At 52.0% G+C, this 17,380-nt stretch overlaps 1 protein-coding gene across 1 annotated transcript; it reads left to right on the top strand.

Annotated features, from left to right (window-relative positions):
* Window positions 1–1,032: 1,032 nt before the first annotated feature.
* On the top strand, window positions 1,033–16,178 carry Sdr42e2 (short chain dehydrogenase/reductase family 42E, member 2). The gene is made up of 12 exons (XM_078024238.1): window positions 1,033–1,087; window positions 1,394–1,578; window positions 2,066–2,161; window positions 4,073–4,130; window positions 4,729–4,847; window positions 5,476–5,551; window positions 8,437–8,519; window positions 9,933–10,070; window positions 10,501–10,566; window positions 11,791–11,854; window positions 13,127–13,200; window positions 15,705–16,178. Exons 1-12 carry the CDS (start codon window positions 1,033–1,035, stop codon window positions 15,957–15,959), a joined length of 1,269 nt encoding a protein of 422 aa, XP_077880364.1. The 3' UTR covers window positions 15,960–16,178.
* The last annotated feature ends 1,202 nt before the right edge of the window (window positions 16,179–17,380 follow it).

The following is a 17,380-nucleotide window of genomic DNA, read 5'->3' as shown; positions in this document are numbered from 1 at the left end:
TGAATCTCTGCCCCGTGACATCACCAGCAACAACCGTGGGGTTCATCAGACAGTCACTCAATGAACACCCACTCTTTCCTGCAGCCAATGTGGGCCATGCAGGGCAGAGATGTAGCTGTCTGCAGTGGTGGGGCCTGGTGCACACTAGACCTGAAGTCATCGCTTTCATAATGATTAAGGTGACCTGGTCTCTGGTCCAGCCTCATCTCCCAATGGAGCGGGAGGATGGGGTGATGATGGTGACTGTGATGGAAGCCTGATTCACTTGGAGTCTTGAGTGAAGACTGGATCCTCAGTGCTAGTCTCTAAGGTCCTCAGACCTGACCCTGAAGACTTCAGGGAGCTCTGGAGACCCTGTGCAGTCAGCCACCTGCACTGTGGAGGTCTGGGAGAACTAGAGTCAGCAGATGTCAGTGCAGGGGGCCATAAAGTACTTGAAATCATGCACATGTTTCCAGGGCACTAAGTCCTTATGGATCCCATGTGGATTCTCCTCCTCCTTCTCTTCCTCCTCCTCCTCCTCCTCCTCCTCCTCCTTCTCTTCCTCCTCCTCCTCCTCCTCCTCCCCCTCCTTCTCTTTTTCTTCCTCCTCCAGGAAGCCTTCCCATCTCTCCATTCAGAAAGCACTCACCTCCCAGTCTTCTGAGGTCCCCCTTGGTCATGACTGGATCTGTCTTCTCCTGGTACTACATAGGAACTGGGATTTTGAGGTACTGGTAGGAAGTCAGGAATGTTTATCACAAATCTCAGTCATGTGGTGTGACGTTGGGCCTTGGTTTCCCTGGCCACAAAATCCAAGGCTTTGCTGCCTTCAGCTCTCTCTGTGGCAGGGAGCAACTCCTCTGGAAGTTCCCGAGGTTCTGAAAGAGCTAGGTCCACCAGGAACCCTGAGGATCTCTGATTTCCACCTGGAGTTCTCCTCCCTCCTTAGGGGTCTGATAACCTGTGTGTCTTGAGGCAGTTCTAGAATGTTCTTTCTTCTGTTCTTCTCCACAGGTGGACCATTTGTGGGCCTGCATGGCTCCGTAGAGGATGAAGCCCAACCCCACAGGCTCCTCCCCAGAGACCTGCAAAGCTGCAGGCCAGGGCGAGAAGACCTGCCCTGTCTGCCAGGCCAGGGGAGGGGTCTCAGGTCCAGCGCCTGGCATAGGGTCTGGTTCAGGGCTTGGAGCAGGACCCAGTGCTGTTGTAGGGCCTGGACCAGGGCCTGGGGTGGTTCTAGGGCCTGGGCCAAGAGCTGGTGCTGCTCAAGGGCCCAGTGTGGTTCCAGGGCCTGGGCCGGGAGCTGGTGCTATTCTGAGACCTGGCCCAGGAACTGGGTCAGGACCTGGGCCAGGAACTTCACCGTCACCAGGGACTGGGCCCCGACGGGGGTCAACAACCCCAGCACCAGCACCGCAGCCGAAGACTCAGTCCAAACCCACTCCGGCGCCCAGGCAGAAGGTTCTGGTGACAGGAGGAGGAGGCTACCTGGGCTTTAGCCTGGGTTCCAGCCTGGCTAAGAGTGGCACTTCTGTCATCCTGCTTGATCTACGCAGACCCCAGTGGGAACTGCCCCCAAGGACTGAGTTCATCCAGGTGCAAGGACGGGGTTCTCGGGGGACCTGTGATGGTGGGGGTGGGAACAGTGCCTGTTGTGAAACCAGGGTTGGGTTTGAGGTCCCAGGCCCTGGAGCCAGACCGTCTGAACTCCTGCTCCACCTCTTACCTCCTAGCTGGGCAGCGGTGGTCACAAGGCTCCACATCCCTGAACCTTGGTGTCCTCATCAACAGAAAGGGGACAATAATAATATCTATTTCACAAGGGTCTCAGGGGGTTGATGAGATAGTGCGTGAGAAGTGCCCAGCGCAGCCCCCGGAACCCTGATGAATGGGGACCAGAGATCAAGAGGGTGAACTGTGGAGTCAGGTAGTAAACCCTGCTCCACAGTCTTTCCTGACCCTGAAGATGCTTGGCCGGGGCTGGGCCAGGGGTGGGCTCTGGGACCTGGAAATATGCAGAGTTATTATTTCAGTTGGCCTTGGACTTGAACCTCCTACCCCTACTCCTTCTTCTCTGTTTTAGGCTGATGTCCGAGATGAGGAAGCCCTGCACCGTGCCTTGGAAGGGGTGGACTGTGTCTTCCACGTGGCCTCCTATGGCATGTCTGGTGCTGAGAGGGTGAGGCCCTGTCATTCATACCTGGGGTTAGACAGAGTGGGGTTCCAGTCTTGCTCTGCCCTCCAGACCCACTGGTGCCCATGTATGCCTGTAGCCTGTCACCTCCTCCAGGAAGGATTTGGGTATTCCCAGCCTGCATTCTACATCCACCACACCGAATACGAGTTCTGCCACTTTCTAGCTATGTGACCTGGAGGAAGTTAACCTCTCTGAGCCTCTCTTTGCTCACCTGGAAAGTGAGGACATTACTACTACTTATGTGACAACCCATGTGACAGTATCTACCAAAACATACATACACCCTTTAATCAGAAATTATACTTATTTGTATATTGATGACATTGCTTTTAATAACAAAACGCTGGAGAGAACCTAAATGCTCATCTGTTGGGGACTATTTCAATAAACAGTCTTCGGGCTGCGGTTGTAGTGCAGTGGTAGAGCACTTGCCTAGCACATGTGAGGCACTGGCTTTGATTCTCAGCACTGCATTTAAATAAATAAAATAAAGGTCCATTGACAACTAAGAAATTTTTTTTAAATATTTATTTATTTTATTTTTTGGTGGACACAACATTTTTGTCTTATTTGTATGTGGTGCTGAGGATCAAACCCAATGCCTCACCAATGCCAGGCGAGCACGCTACTGCTTGAGCCACATCCCCAGCCTGTGAAATATTTTTTAAGAAATATCTATATAAATAAATAAATAAACTGTTTTGAATTCACACAGTGAAATTCCACACAGCCATTAGAAAAAAAATGAGGTGATTCAGAATGTATTCATAGCAGAACAATCTCCAAAGTGCAAAACAGTGTTTGATATCTTGTTGGCTTTTTTAAAAAATTAAAATGCTAGGATAAATGTTTATTTAAAGGCACAGGCATATATGCTGATATTTAAACAAAGATTTTAAACATACACAAAATTATTAATAACACTTACCTCTGGAGAGGGAAAAGGAAGACTTGGAATCAGGAATGGGAGGAAACTTCCTCTTCATTATACTGCTTGAAGTATCTTTGTTGCTTTTTTTTTTTTTTAAAGAGCTGGGATGGAACTCAGAGCCTCACACATAATAGGCAATTCCACTGAGCCACACCCCCAGCACTATTTGAATTTTTTGAGGGGACTGAGGGGACTGGGGATTGAACTCAAGGGCACTTGGCCACTGAGCCCCATCCCCAGCCCCATTTTGTATTTTATTTAGAGACAGGGTCTCAAACTGAGTTGCTTTAGTGCCTCACTGTTGCTGGGGCTGGCTTTGAACTTGGCGATCCTCCTGCCTCAGCCTCCTGCATCACGGGGATTACAGGAGTACACCACCGTGCCCAGCTAAGAAGAAAAATCGTCTTGAAATAAATCTGGAACCCACTTCTTGATGGTTTTATAAGGATTAAATGAGACTGAGGATTGTAGAGCTCTTGCCCTGTCCCTGGGAGCCTAGGGAGCTGCTACGCAGAGTTTGTTCTGGGTGTTTCCACCCAGTGTAACTACGATGGACAGTATTCCTATGTCATTTTACAGAGAAGGAAACTGAGACTTTGGAAGCACAAAAAGAATCCAGCATATTTTGAGTCACTCTTCTGTGGCCAGCCCTGGGCCAGCCACCATCCCCTGCCAAGGGTCTTACTTAATCCCAGTGACCTCTAAAGGGTCAACGCTCACTTTACAGATGAGAGAGCTGAGGGCCGAATGGGGACAGAACCTCCCCCTGGCCATTGGGGAGGTGGTGCAGATCTGGGCACCCACACCCCCGTGGGCCTCCCAGGACCCCTGCCCACAATGGTGGGGTGCCCACCGGACTTTCTGCTGCCCCTCTCCCCTGCTTGACCCTAAGGGCAGCCTTTGGCCTCAGGGACAAGACAGGGGACAGTACCATGACTTCCCACCCCTGTCTTGTCTTTTAGCTGCAAAAAGAACAGATTGAATCTATAAATGTCGGAGGCACCAAACTAGTGATCGATGGTAGGCTGTGTGCCCACTGTGCTCTCCTTCTCTCCCACCCCTGCCACAGGCCCAGCTGTGGGGGACAGGGTCAGGGGACAGAGGCATGACCCTCCCGGCCTGGCCCTGCCTGCCCAGCGAGGGCCTGTGGGCAGCACGTCCTTCCTGTGTGCAGACCTCTCGGGGCCCTGCATGGGGATTGTCAGTGTGGCAGGGAACGTGGGGGCGGGGGAGGGCCGTGAGACAAGTCGCTGAATCCCCTAATGGAAGACCCGCACCTGAGCCCTTGGGGCCTGTCCTGCACCTTGACTTTCTCTCTCGTTCTGGAGTGTCTTTTTTTTCTCTGTCCCCGCTGAGTGAGACTTTCATCTGACCTGTCCCTGGCAGGGTGGCTCAGGGGCCAAAGCCACCCTGGAAGGAAGTGGGCCTGGCCCCCAAGGGGCCCATGGAGCCAGGCTTCAACCCACCCCAAGTTGGGGGAGACCTTCCCTCCTGAGCTGCTCTGGATTATGGGAGGGTCGGGGTGTGTGTTGAAGACGGGGGAAGAGACCAGAGGATTGGATTTGCCTGTGGGCGCGCTCACACTCAGCCCTGGGTGTGCACGTGTCAATCACTGCAGTCTGTGTCCGCCGGAGGGTTCCGAGGCTCATCTACACCAGCACCGTCAACGTGGCATTTGGCGGGAAACCCATAGAGCAGGGCCATGAGGACTCGGTGCCATACTTCCCCCTGGACCAGGTACTGACCTCCAGAAGGGGAGGGTGGGACCAGGGTGAGGCCCAGCAGGAAGGGATACCCCAAACTGGGGGGGGGGGGCACAGGCCTGATCCGATTTTAGTTTGTCAAGTTGAAGGGGTGGTGAAAGTCCTCTGGCCTTGAGCCCCCAGCTCCTTTCGACCTGTGTGACCCTGAGCAAGTGGCTTCACCACTCTGAACCTCTGTTTCTTCATCTGACAAATGATTACCAGGGGGTCATGGAAGGCAGGAAATGAGATAATGAGTGTGAAAACCTCACGGGACACTAAAGGATAACATAAGTAACTCCTCCAGTGAGTGACCAGCACCAGTGAGTGGCACAGGGCAGACATAGGGAGCTGGCAGGAGGCTCCCTGAGTTGAGGTGCCCTGGTTGTCTTACTACCTTGCATCCAGTGCACTTCTGTTCTTCTGACTCTGGAAGGAGATGCCCTGTCCTCCCACCCAGAGGGAGAGAGAGGCAGTGGGGCTCAGGGTTGGCCATCTCCCAGATCCACACCTTCCCATTTGAAAGGCAAGGTGTAGCCTTGGGCTGGGCCAGGCTGGCCGGGCATTGCCAGCAGCGTTGCTGACCCCCATCTTGTGGCTCTGTTCTCCTTGTCCCCCGGCAGCACATAGACCACTACTCCCGAACCAAAGCCATCGCCGACCAGTTGACCCTCATGGCCAACGGGACTCCTCTCCCAGGTGAGCACCAGGGGCCTTCTCTGAAATGCCCACGTGACTGTGGCTTCTAGCTGACGTGTGTCTGGACCTGCCTTCCTTCCAAGGGTCGGTCCCCAGGGTTTGGGCTTTTCATCATTCAGAGCATCCTGAGCACCTGCTATGTTTCACCTGCAGCACGGCAGTCTCCAAAGAGTCTGGTCCAGCCTCTGCCCATCTGGTGGGGAAGAGGCTGGGGCTCACCCAAGGTTGAAGTCTCTTTCTTGTCTCACAGGAGTGGATCCAGGTGTGGGGATCCTCTTTAGATAAAAGGGTACAACAAATTAAATAGAGAATGAGCTGAGCCCTGTGGAAGGGTAGTGCAAACGAAGAACCTGAAAGTCTAACCTTCGAGAGCTTTCCAGAAAAATCTGCCTCTGCTACCTCACTGCATTCTCTCCTCTGGTTATAGAGAAATAATAACAGAATGTGAACCGTCCACATTTATTGAGTGCTTACTACACACCAGGTCCTCTGTTGCATGCTGATCTTATATGCAAAAAGCTCTGAAAGCTTTCTGAAATTCAGAAACAGAAGAGCATCAGATGGCTTGGTTTCCCTTTATGATCAAAATCATCTAAACTTGGGAGCCAAGCCGGTGTAGAGAGCAAGGGATATTTGAAATCATTAGTTCTAGTTTAGAGGTGAGAAAACCGAGACCGAATAACTGGCTTCACTCAAGGTCACTCCATTGTGAAGTTGTTGAGGTGGAATTTGAACCTCAGGGAGTTTAACCACTGTACTGCACATGAGGCACAGAAGAGCAGGTCTCTAAAGCCAGGGCACGTTTTTCTAAAATGTTCCCCAGCCCCTGATACCCTGGGCCAGCCAGGCGTCCACCTCTGATCCCAGTGGGAACATCCAGTGGTCTAACCCTTTGTGGGTGAATTCTCTTCTCTACCTGGGGCCTCCCCACTCCAACCACAGCCTGCATGCCAGACACCTAATCCTCTGGCTGAGAATAATTTATATGCATCCACAGCTTTCCATGGTCAGGAGAGTCATGGATACCCTGGGCCTGGCCCCTCTGTGACGTGGCTGCCCAGTGCCCCACTGGCCACTGTCAGATGCAACCTGACCTCCCTCCACCAGGCCCCGGGGACCCAGAGTTTCAACTTAGCTGCAGGTTGTTTACAGGGCAGCTCACCTGACACCTGCCTTCCAGGAGTCCAGCCATATTCACCCCAGATGATTTCCACTTCCTACTACCCAAGCTGGTCGCTGGGACTGTCCCTCTAAACTGGCACAGAGGACCCTGTGACATTGACATTGATGCTGAGTCTGAGATCTAGATCCCAGCTCAGCCTCAATGCAGTTGTGTCCTCCTGTCTCTGGGCATGTTAGTGTCCTATGGCTACCACAAATTTGGTCTCTTTAAACAACAGAAATTTCTTCTGGAGTCATCTGGAAGATCTTGATTTCCAAGATCTTGAAATCAAGGTGTGAGCTGAGCCACCTCCCTCGGAAGGCTGTAGGGGAGAATCCTTCCATGTCTCCTCCAGTTTCTGGTGGTCCCGGGCATTCCGTGGTTTGTGGCTGCTGAATCCCTGCCCAGGTTGGACATGGTGGCACACACCTGTAATTCCAGCAACTCAGGAGCCCGAGACAGGAGGATCGCAAGTTCAAGGCCAGCCTCAGCACCTTAGTGAGGCCCAAGGCAACTTAGTGAGAACCTGGCTCAAAAAAATAAATAAATAAAAGAAATTAAAAGGGCTGGGTTATAGGTTAGTGGTAAAGCACCCCTGGATTCAATGGTTAGTATCAAAAAGGAAATTTTAGTTACAACAATAACTTTGAATAAACCTCACAAAACATTTTTTTTAAAGAGAGAGGGGGAGAGAGAGAGAGAGAGAGAGAGAGAGAGAGAGAATTTTTAATATTTATTTATTTTTTTAGTTATCAGCGGACACAACAACTTTGTATGTGGTGCTGAGGATCGAACCCAGGCCACATGCCAGGCAAGCACACTACCACTTGAGCCACATCCCCAGCCCCCACAAAACATTTTTTAAAAAGGGGGAAAAAATCCAACTCCAGCTCTGCCTTTGTCTTTACCTGCTTCCTCTTCTCTGGGCATCTCTCTCCCTCTCTCTCTCTCTCTCTCTCTCTTTTTTTTTTTTTTAATTTATGTGGTACTGAGGATCAAACCCAGGGCCTTGTGTATGCAAGGCAAGCGCTCTACCACTGAGCTACAACCCCAGCCCCTCTGAGGATCTCTTCTAAGGACTTTTGTCATTGAATTTAGTGCCCAGCTACATAATACAGGATGATCTAAAGATCCAGATTACAACTACAAAGACCTTCTTTCCAAATAGGGTCACATCTGCAGGTTCTGGAATACGGATGTCTTTTTTGGGGGGAGCCACCATTTCACCTACCATTCTGGGCCTCAGGGTCAAGTGAGGATGTTGGGGGTGTAGCAGTCAGGTGTTGAGTTGATGCAGAGACGCCAGCCCTGGCTCACGTGTGGAGAAAGGGAACTTAGGTTGGAAGAATGTGGCAAAGCTTCTAGAAAATAGATTTCCAGAAAAATGGCCAAAAGGTCTCGGAAAGGACAGAGTTGGGGCAGTTCAAGGACCTGGGTGGCAGGAACTGATGACCAGTCTCTTTAGGGTGGGCCTTCTAGGATTAGGGTCTTGGTAACAATGATGCTCAGTATTGCTTTTTAGGTGAAAGAGTCCCATGGCCACCATCTAAATGGCTAGCCCCCAAGACCTTGCAGAGAGAGTCTCCCCACAGGAGGGTGGACTGCCAGTGGTAGAGGGTGGTCTACACCGGAGAAGGCCCAGGAGGTGTAAACAGCACGGTGCTTCCCTTCCCTGATGGGATGCTCCTCCCCACTCTCCTGACCACCCACCCCTGTGTCCTAGGAGGGGGTATTCTTCGGACCTGTGTGCTGCGGCCCCCCGGGATCTACGGCCCTGAAGAGCAGAGGCACCTACCCCGAGTGGCGGTATGTCACCCCAGCCTTCCAGGACCCCAGGCAGAGGGAGCCAGGTTGATGAGCAACAGTGACGGGGCCTCCCTGTCCGTGGTCACCATATTGAGCTGAAGGCAGAGGGTCCGGAGCCTGGGACCCTCAGATGCCCATGACCCCAGCAGTTCATGGGCCCCGCAGCCTTACCAGGAGCAGAGCCGTCACGTCTGCCAGACAGGCCAAGGCGTGGGTTGGGAAGACAGAGGGGAGCCTGTTGCCCCCGCTCACACGTGGGTCCCCGGGGGGCTGGGTGGGTCATCTCACACGAGCAAGCAAGGGTCTGGCTACGGAAAACCTTCTCTAGAAAAGACTAGGTATGGGGCGGAGAGCCACAAGGTCCTGTCCTCCCACAGCTCACAGCCCGGTTAGAGCGACACATACCACGTTTACAGCCTCAGCCTGGGGAGCGCTGGGCACAGGGACATGAAAAGCCTGGTGAGGGGTCCTGGAGGGCTTCCTGGAGGGATTAATGGGGGAGTGGGGTGGCAGGGAGCAGGTAGACCCGGTAGAGGAGGCAGCTCAGACACACACCGAGAGAGGAGAAAGGTCCTGGCCAACGTGGGAAGCACCAAGAGGTTCCTGTGGCTGAGCCTCATCTGGGAGTGGAAGGCCCTGGGGGGAACGGGGGCCACCGGAGGTGACCGCTGCAGTCTGCGGTTTTAGAACACGCCTCCTCGGGAGCCTTAGGTCTGTTTTCTGTTTCTTAAGTCGACCAGGTTCTTGGGGGATGTGAGGTCAACCCCAGTGACTCCTTCCCGCCTCCCTTCAGTTATTCATTCAACAAATATTTGTTGAATTCCTACTGTGTGCTCGGGAGGCTCTAGATTTTGAGACAGATCAGTGAACAAAGCAGAGGGCTCCCACACTGTGGGCTTCTGTTCTCACACGGGAGGCGGATGATAAGCCATAGTCATCGGTAGGAGGCAAAGTCGCCGGGGCCTGACCAGGAAGGGCTTCTTGGCCATCTGTCAGGACACCAGCTTTCAGTGACAAGCTGGACACCCAGGGATGATTCCAGCCAGGAGAGACATGGTCTGCCTGGGGAATAAATGGGCCCCCCACTGTGTGGGACCAGCTGAGGGTCAGGAAGCTGTGGTCAGTGTCCAGGTGGGAGATGAGGGCAGCAGTCAGGGTCACAAGCGGCCGGAATCCGGGTAAATCCTAAGAGCAGGGCCACCTGGACTTGCCGATGGGTCAGAGGTGCGGTGTGACAGAAGGCGGGGACATCAAAGGTAGTGCCAGGGCGGCATGTCCCCAGCTGAGCGGCATTGGCGGTGCAAAGGCCTTGGCCTGGAGCCAGACAGTTGGGACCGTGGGTGGGCATCAGAGGGAAGGTAAAGCCACCCCAGACTGAGTCCCTGTGTTTACTGCCCCCTCACCCTGTGCCAGGGCCACATCAAGAGGAGGCTGTTGATGTTCCGATTTGGGGACCGCAGGACACGGATGAACTGGGTCCACGTCCGCAATCTGGTGCAGGCTCACGTGCTGGCAGCAGAGGCCCTCACGGCGGCCAAGGGCTACGTGGCTGTGAGTCTCTGATGTCCCACAGGCTGCAGGCAGGGGTTCCCCAGGGTTGTTGGTCCTCAGAGGGCATTAGTACCTCTTCACAAAGATCCCGTGAGGCTGGCGTTGATTCCAAAATGACAGCCACCCAAGGCATAGCATTTTGCAAATATTGTCACATTGGGTTTTTCACAGCAGCCCAAGAGGGAGACTTCATTAGTTTCTCCCTGTTTCTCGGGTAAAGTAAGGGACAGAGAGGTTAGGTGACTGCACTGGGATCCCACAGTATGGTGGCCCCAGAATTCACAGGCAGTGGCTCAGGTCGGTCCCTGGGCCTGGGGGGCTGCTCAAGATAATGAGGGGATTAGAGCAGCTGCTGAGAGCCATTGGAAAGGGGGGTGGGGTCAGCAGATAGGCAGATGCCTGACTGTCGCCCTCCCTGTGTCCCCCTCAGAGCGGGCAGGCCTACTACATCAATGACGGGGAGAGCGTCAACCTCTTTGAGTGGATGGCACCCCTGGTAGGTACCAAGCACCACCCGATCCTGGAGTAGGTACCTGCAATCCTGTCGTCTCTCCCTGTCAACTCTCCTGCTTCCAAAAAAATCAGATTTCATATTACAAACCAGCTCTGGCAACACGATCCCCTGCACGAGATGGGAACTGGCTGCAGCTGAGCTGTGGCCGCCCCTGGGTAAGGCCATGTATTTACCCAGCTTGTCACAGCTCCTTCCTGACTTGCCTCCTGATTCACGATGGCTTCAAGCCCTGTGGAGTTTTATATTTTGTGGTGCTGGGGATGAAACAAAAGCAGGGGCCTTGCACAGGCTAGGCAAGTGCTCTGCTGCTGAGCCACACCCACAGCCCTTTTTAATATTTTATTTACAGAGAGGGTCTCACTAAATTGCTTAGGGCCTCACTAAGTTGCTGAAGCTGGCCTTGAACTTGTGCTCTTCCAGCTTCTGTGATCACAGACGTGTGCCACTGGGTCTAGCTCATTCCATTTTATTGCCAAAATACTGCATCTGTGGCTAGACCGCATGCTGTTTTGGCCCTTCATCAGTTGATAGAGATTTGGGTTCCTCCACTTTTGAGCTGTTATGAATAGAACAAAGAACATTTGTATGCATTTTTGTTATGTTTTCGTACATACCTAGGAATGGATCTGCCAGGTTATATGGAAACTCTATGTTTAGCCTTTTGTAGAGGAACTACCAGATGGGCTTCCAAAGCGGCCACATTATTTTCCATCTTTCCAACAGCATAAGAGGGCTCCAATTTCTCTGCATCCCGCTCGCCTTGTTTTGGTCTCTCTGACTTGGAGAGTTGTTACACAATTCATCCAGGGCCAGCCAGGATGGCTGTCCTGGAGATTTCATTAGATTTTAGTAGATCTTTCAGAACTGTCCTGCCATCTTCCACACATTTGCTGGGTCTTCCCCCCACCATCACCCCCACTTTAACAGATAAATGGATTCTAGAAAAATCGATTTTACTTCAGTACCTGGGAGTGTCTTCCGGCGTGGGCAGATGTAAATAATAATTAAATAATGTGAATGAGCCCAGGTTCAAACTCGTCCCATGCATTCAACTCATGCCATGAGTCGCCCAGACCAAGGAGAGATTTCATTTCAAGACTGGTGCAGGCATGGGGCTGGCTGTGGGTTGGTGGGGTCTTCTGCGGGCCCCAGGGTAGGAGGAGCAGGTGGACAACCTATCTCATCTCAGGCCATGTTCCCTTGCAGTTTGAGAAGCTGGGGTACCACCAGCCATGGATCCAGTTGCCTACTTCCTGGGTTTACCTGGCAGGTAAGGAGAGTGTATGAAGGCCTCCATGTGCCAGGTGCACGTGCGAGTGCTTTACCTTATTTGAAATTCAGGACCAGGACTAAGATAAGGGAGTGTGGTGTGGAGGTATCAAGGGCCCAAAACTTAAAGAGGCCGTGCAGGTGAGCCAAGCCCTACCCTGCCCTTGAACATGTGGGCTCCATAGGCACCTCACTTCCCTTATCATGGGCCTGGGCCTGTTTACCCCCTAACCCACTTGCAAGGCCTAGGCACGGCTGGCTCCCTACAGCCCATGCTGGGGAGACATGCCAGACAAGGGGAGAGGGAGCCCTGGAGTTGCCCTCTCCCCAAGTCACCTTGAAGTTGGAGTTGCTTTGGGACACATGGAACTTCCTTTTGACCCTAGATTCTCCTGCTTATCCTGAAGGTCAGCCCCTGCTCCCACGCCCCTCTCCACAGTGTCCTGGCTTCTGTGCCCTTTGCTGGCCTCTTTCCATCTGGAATGTAGAGCAGACATCGGGCATGGAGTGAACAGCCCAAGGGGACAGGTAGCCCTCAAGTCACAAATGGCTATTCCTGACCCACCTTTGGTGGAATCTGCTATATTTTAAATGCACCACATTTGCAAACGCGCCCTCCTGGGCACACCCACGCACAGGGTGACTTCTCCTGTGCAGTGTTGCCACAGTGATTGACACTGCTGACCGCCCCCCTGGGACTCTGAACAGAAAAATACTCTAGGCAAACCTTAGACCAGTGATGTCAGGATCAGCGGGAAGCAGGTGGGAGGGAAGTGGCAGTATTTCTTTTTTTGTGTTTGTGCCAAGGATTGAACCCAGGGATGCTCAACCCAGAGCCGCATCCCCAGCGCATAGCAGTAATTCTTAAAGTGGCCCACTGCACTGCTCTCAAGAGAATAGGAGAGCAATTCTAGAGAGGACTTCGAGTCGGCTCACATTTACCTAAAACCTCTTTTTTTTCCAAAATTTTTTTTAAGTTGTAGACAGACACAATATCTTTATTTATTTATTTATTTATTTATTTATCTATCTTTAAGTGATGCTGAGGATCAAACTCAGTGCCCCACCTGTGTGAGGTGAGCGCAGGTTTATTTGTGATTTGGTCCCCAGCTACGAAGGTACCCCAGCATGTGCTGCTAATTGAAAGGAATCCAATGACTTTTGCAAAAGGGACCCTGAGCAAAGCAAATAATTTCCCCCATTGATAGGTCTCTGAGGGCCTCCTGAAGTTTGCACTGATGGAGGCCCTTGTCCCTGGCCCCTCTCCCCACAGCCACCGTGATGGAGTTCCTGCACCTGATCCTTCGGCCCATCTGCAGTGTCCCCCCTCTGCTCACTCGCAGTGAGGTAAGTGGGCTGCTAACAGGAAAGCTATGGCCCTTGAACCTCCTCTTCCCCCCATCCCCACACATCCTCACTGCCGCCTCATCCTGGACAGCACAGCTGGATACTTGGCTGAGGTCTCAGAACCTTCTGTTTAGTCCCAGGTTTGGTCCAGGACCTTTATAATCATCCCAGTCACAGCTTTGGTTGTGCCCTCCTGGTGCAAGCCAGTCCTGCATGCCTTATTTCACTCGTACGCAACTTAGCTTTTCAGACAGACTGGAGGAGCCCAAAAGCAAGCTCCGTGACATTCAGGCTTTTGAACACCACCAACCCCATCATCAACTCTCAATACATGTGCACAGGCACACATCCACATGCACACACACACAAAAGACCTGGTGGGCCCAGCCTCAGTTCATGCTTACTGGATAATAAGTATAGACCTACTGTGTACAGAATGCTTATAGTAATGATGATGCTGGTCGTTTGGTTTTGTGCTACTAGAGATTGAACCCAAGGTACCACTGAGCTACACCCCCAGCCTTTTTTATTTATTTTAAGATAGGGCCTTGCTAAGTGGCCAAGGCTGAGCTAGAACTTGTGATCCTCCCACTTCTACCTCCCTGAATTTCTGGGATTACAGGCGAGTGTCACAGCACCCAACAAAGATAGTTTTATATTTGCTTGGCACATATAGCTTAAAAGAGAGGCTATTTTAATTCAGATTGCAAACAGTAGCACAACAGCTGGTGTTTGGGGTTATTTGCAAAAACTCTTCAGTCCACCGTCCCCTTTGATGCTCTCTGATGCCCTGCTACATTAGGAAAGGCAAATGGTTATGCTCGCTCCTCATAAGACACTGAGCATCAATAGAGAAATTAGTGGCTTGCCCAAGGTCACACCCTACTGTAATTGACTGGACTTCAGGTCTAGAGCTTTCTGACCCAAGAGTTGAGAGGAGAGAGTTACCTACCTATAATTTCTCCTTTGAACCCTCCAGACCAGCAGAGAGAATGATAGTGATCATCTATTGAGTGATGGTGAGAATGCTAGGCCCAGTCCCTTAATGCCATTTCATTTTCACTGCTATGGTCAGTTGTAGATTCTGTTATGTCCATTTGCAGAGGAGGAAATGAGACACATAGTGAAATAACCTGCCCATGCTCACTCAAATAATATCACTGGGATTCGAACCCAGACCTAAATAAACTCCAGGCTTAATCGCTAGCTTGCCAAGTGTATCAGGAACCACACCTGGTAGTGCAAAAGAGCTGCCAAGGTGCTACTGGATTGTGGTCAGGCAAAAACTTGGCCCCACTCCCTCCTGTCTAAATGGTAGATTTCCTTGTTCAGCTCAGGAGCAGAAGATCTCAGTTAGCTGGGGAAGTTTTTCAGCTGTGGTTTAGGCACCCTCTGCCGGCTAGTCTGTGACATACCAATCAGCTTTCCAGTTTGATTTACAGCTTTTCATTTATCATTTATTGAGCACCTACTGTGTGCCAGCAATGGAAGCAAGAAGATGGTCCTTACCCCCAGAAATCTCACAGTCTAAAAAGGAAGACATCCTTATTATAAACCAGGCAACTCCACACACTGTGATGACAGCTATCCAGAGAAATGATGAGGAATGCCGAGTATGCAAAAGGGACACCTAAGCCAGCTCTGAGGAAGTCAGGAATGAGGTCACATTTAAGCCTGATCGCTGAGAATATTGTGTCCCAGGGCCTGTGTTAGTTCACAGCTATATCTCTATATAATAGGTAGTCAATAAATATGTTTGGAATATTAACTCAGCTAAAAATACGCTTACATCTGCACTCCCCAAATCCCTGAACTAACTGGTGCCCAAAAGAACAAGAGCTGGCCTCTCTCCCTGTTCCACGGAAGTGTCCAAGACCAGGGGCTTGACCCCAGAGACTATTGCAAGTGCCAGGGGAGAATCAAGCAACTGGTGGACCCTTCCCCAATGTCCAGCTGAGAAACAAGAGAGGAAGAAATGAGACAGGTGAGAGGGCATCTCCAAACTAGTATGGCAGGGAAGAACATGGGCTAGATAGAATGTAGCTCTCCTGTGTGACCCTGGGCAAGTCATTTAAGCCCTCTGATCTTCAATTTTCAGATATGCCCAGAGGAGATGGTACCATCTTAGAAGAGTAAATAAAATAAGGCATATAAAGGTTTGGACCAGGGCAAGCACATGGTATGTTTCATGATACCTGTCATTATTACTCTTGAAGACTGTGGGCCCCAGTGGCAGGGAAAATGCAGATCAGACCTAAGAGAGTGATCACTTGTGCATAATTGAATTCCTGTCTTAGGGACAACAGCTAATTAGCTTTTAGGGAGGAATTGAACCCCTGCCCATTGGGACACTGCAGAAGCAAGACGCAGCAGCCGGGTCCTTTAAAATCTCTGTGATGGAGGCGCAATGCCTAAGTTCTCTTTTCCCTCTCCATAAACAACAAGGTCGAGGATGCTCGCCCTGTCCACTAGCCCGGCCCTTGGCTGTCCCGCCTCTCCCGCAGGTGCTCAGCGTGGCAGTGACGCACACCTTCCAGATCGCCAAGGCCCGTGCTCAGTTGGGCTACTCTCCCGACAAGTTCAGCTTCGCCGACGCGGTGGAGCGCTACGTGCAGTCCACGACCCGGCAGCCCAGCGGCTCCACAACGCGGACGCTCCTGCGGCTGCTGCTCGGGCTGCTGCTTCTCCTGGGCCTGCTGGGCCTCGCCCTGCATTTCCTAGGCCCGCAGCCCGTGCAGGCGGCGGGGAGGCGCCTCTGACCTCTCGCCACTCTGGAGCGCCTGCTCAGTTCTGTCTGCCGGGTTCTCGGTGCTAGTACCCTCCCCTCCTGGCCCTCGGGATTTGGACCGGCCTTTGCGTTCTGACCCTGCCCCTTGGGCCTAGCCACGCCCCCATCAGCCTTCCGGGTTGTACTCGCCCCGCCCTCCGTGTTTGGGCACGCCCCCGCTCGGCCGCCCGCGCCCTAGCCACGCCCTTGATCCGCCTTCTGCGCCCTGGCCCCGCCTCTAGCTCCTCCCCCCGGCCTGGCCCAGTCTCTGAGAGTCCCAGCCTCAGCCTGCTCGGTCTTCCAGGCCTTCCCGGCCTTCCCACGCCTGCCCAGTCCCGGCCCACCCCCCTGGACACTTCCCTGCTCTGGCTCTGCCCACTTTCTGGCCTCACTCCTTCATTTGAGCCCATCTTTTGGTTTCTCCTTCTGGGACTGGATTGGCTCCCTCCTCCTGTGTCCATTCCTTCCCTGGCCCCGCCCACTCTCTCTGGCTCCACCCCTTCCAGCCCCGCCTCCCGGACAGGGGTCTGAGGGCCAGTACCCCTGGGTGGCGTCTGTGGAGTTTGCGTTTCCTGCAGCCATTTCCCGGGTTAGCGGATCGTCCACCCCTCTGGGGCTTCTTTGGGCATCTTCATCGATATCGTTTCGGAATCTTGGGTTAAACCCATTTTAGTAACTTTGCGTTTGATCCCCTCCACTCAAAAGTCGTGGTTCTCCCATTCACACAAACGAGCTGGAGCTTGGAGGGACCTAGAGACCCAGGCAGGCTTCTTTCTGCCCAGCCCAACTTGGCTTCTGGGGGTTCCCGGTTTATGATTCTGGAGATGATTCAGCATGGTAAACACAAGTTTCAATTCCAGATCGGGCAGGATAAAAGAAACTTTGTCAAGTATTGGATGTCTCCAAAAAGTACCAATATAGTTATAATGGGGAAAGCAGAGTTTAATTGGTCATATTTTACGACTTATTATTGTCCCTATTTGTTAATGAGGGGTAGTGGTGATGGATCACTGTCATCTTTAAAGGTTATGACCACAGAATTTATTAATCCAACCCTGCTCCCCATAGAAATTGCACCTCTTATCATGTTGATATCAACTGTGGATACCAAGATTTCAGTGTATAATAGATCCATGTATATATGTATATCATAATGTGCAGACTTGGAATTGACTGAGCAAACGCCAGTCCAAATGGATCGTGGCAGAAGAGAAAGCCATCACGAGTCTGTGGTGGAAGGGAAGGAATGTGCTAATCAACTATAGCAGTCATACCAACTATGGCAGTCACCCATCATCTCAGAATGTGACTCTGATGAACAAGGAAGACAGTGTGTGAAGGAGCTTAAAATGGCATGCTGGTCTTCTAGGTGGCATTGCATGTGTGTATATAATGTTTTAAAGATCAATAATG

Source organism: Ictidomys tridecemlineatus, chromosome 10 (assembly GCF_052094955.1).
Source record: "Ictidomys tridecemlineatus isolate mIctTri1 chromosome 10, mIctTri1.hap1, whole genome shotgun sequence".
NCBI lineage: Eukaryota > Metazoa > Chordata > Mammalia > Rodentia > Sciuridae > Ictidomys > Ictidomys tridecemlineatus.
Note: the sequence above shows the minus strand (reverse complement) of the source record. Positions and strands in the feature narration are given on the sequence as shown.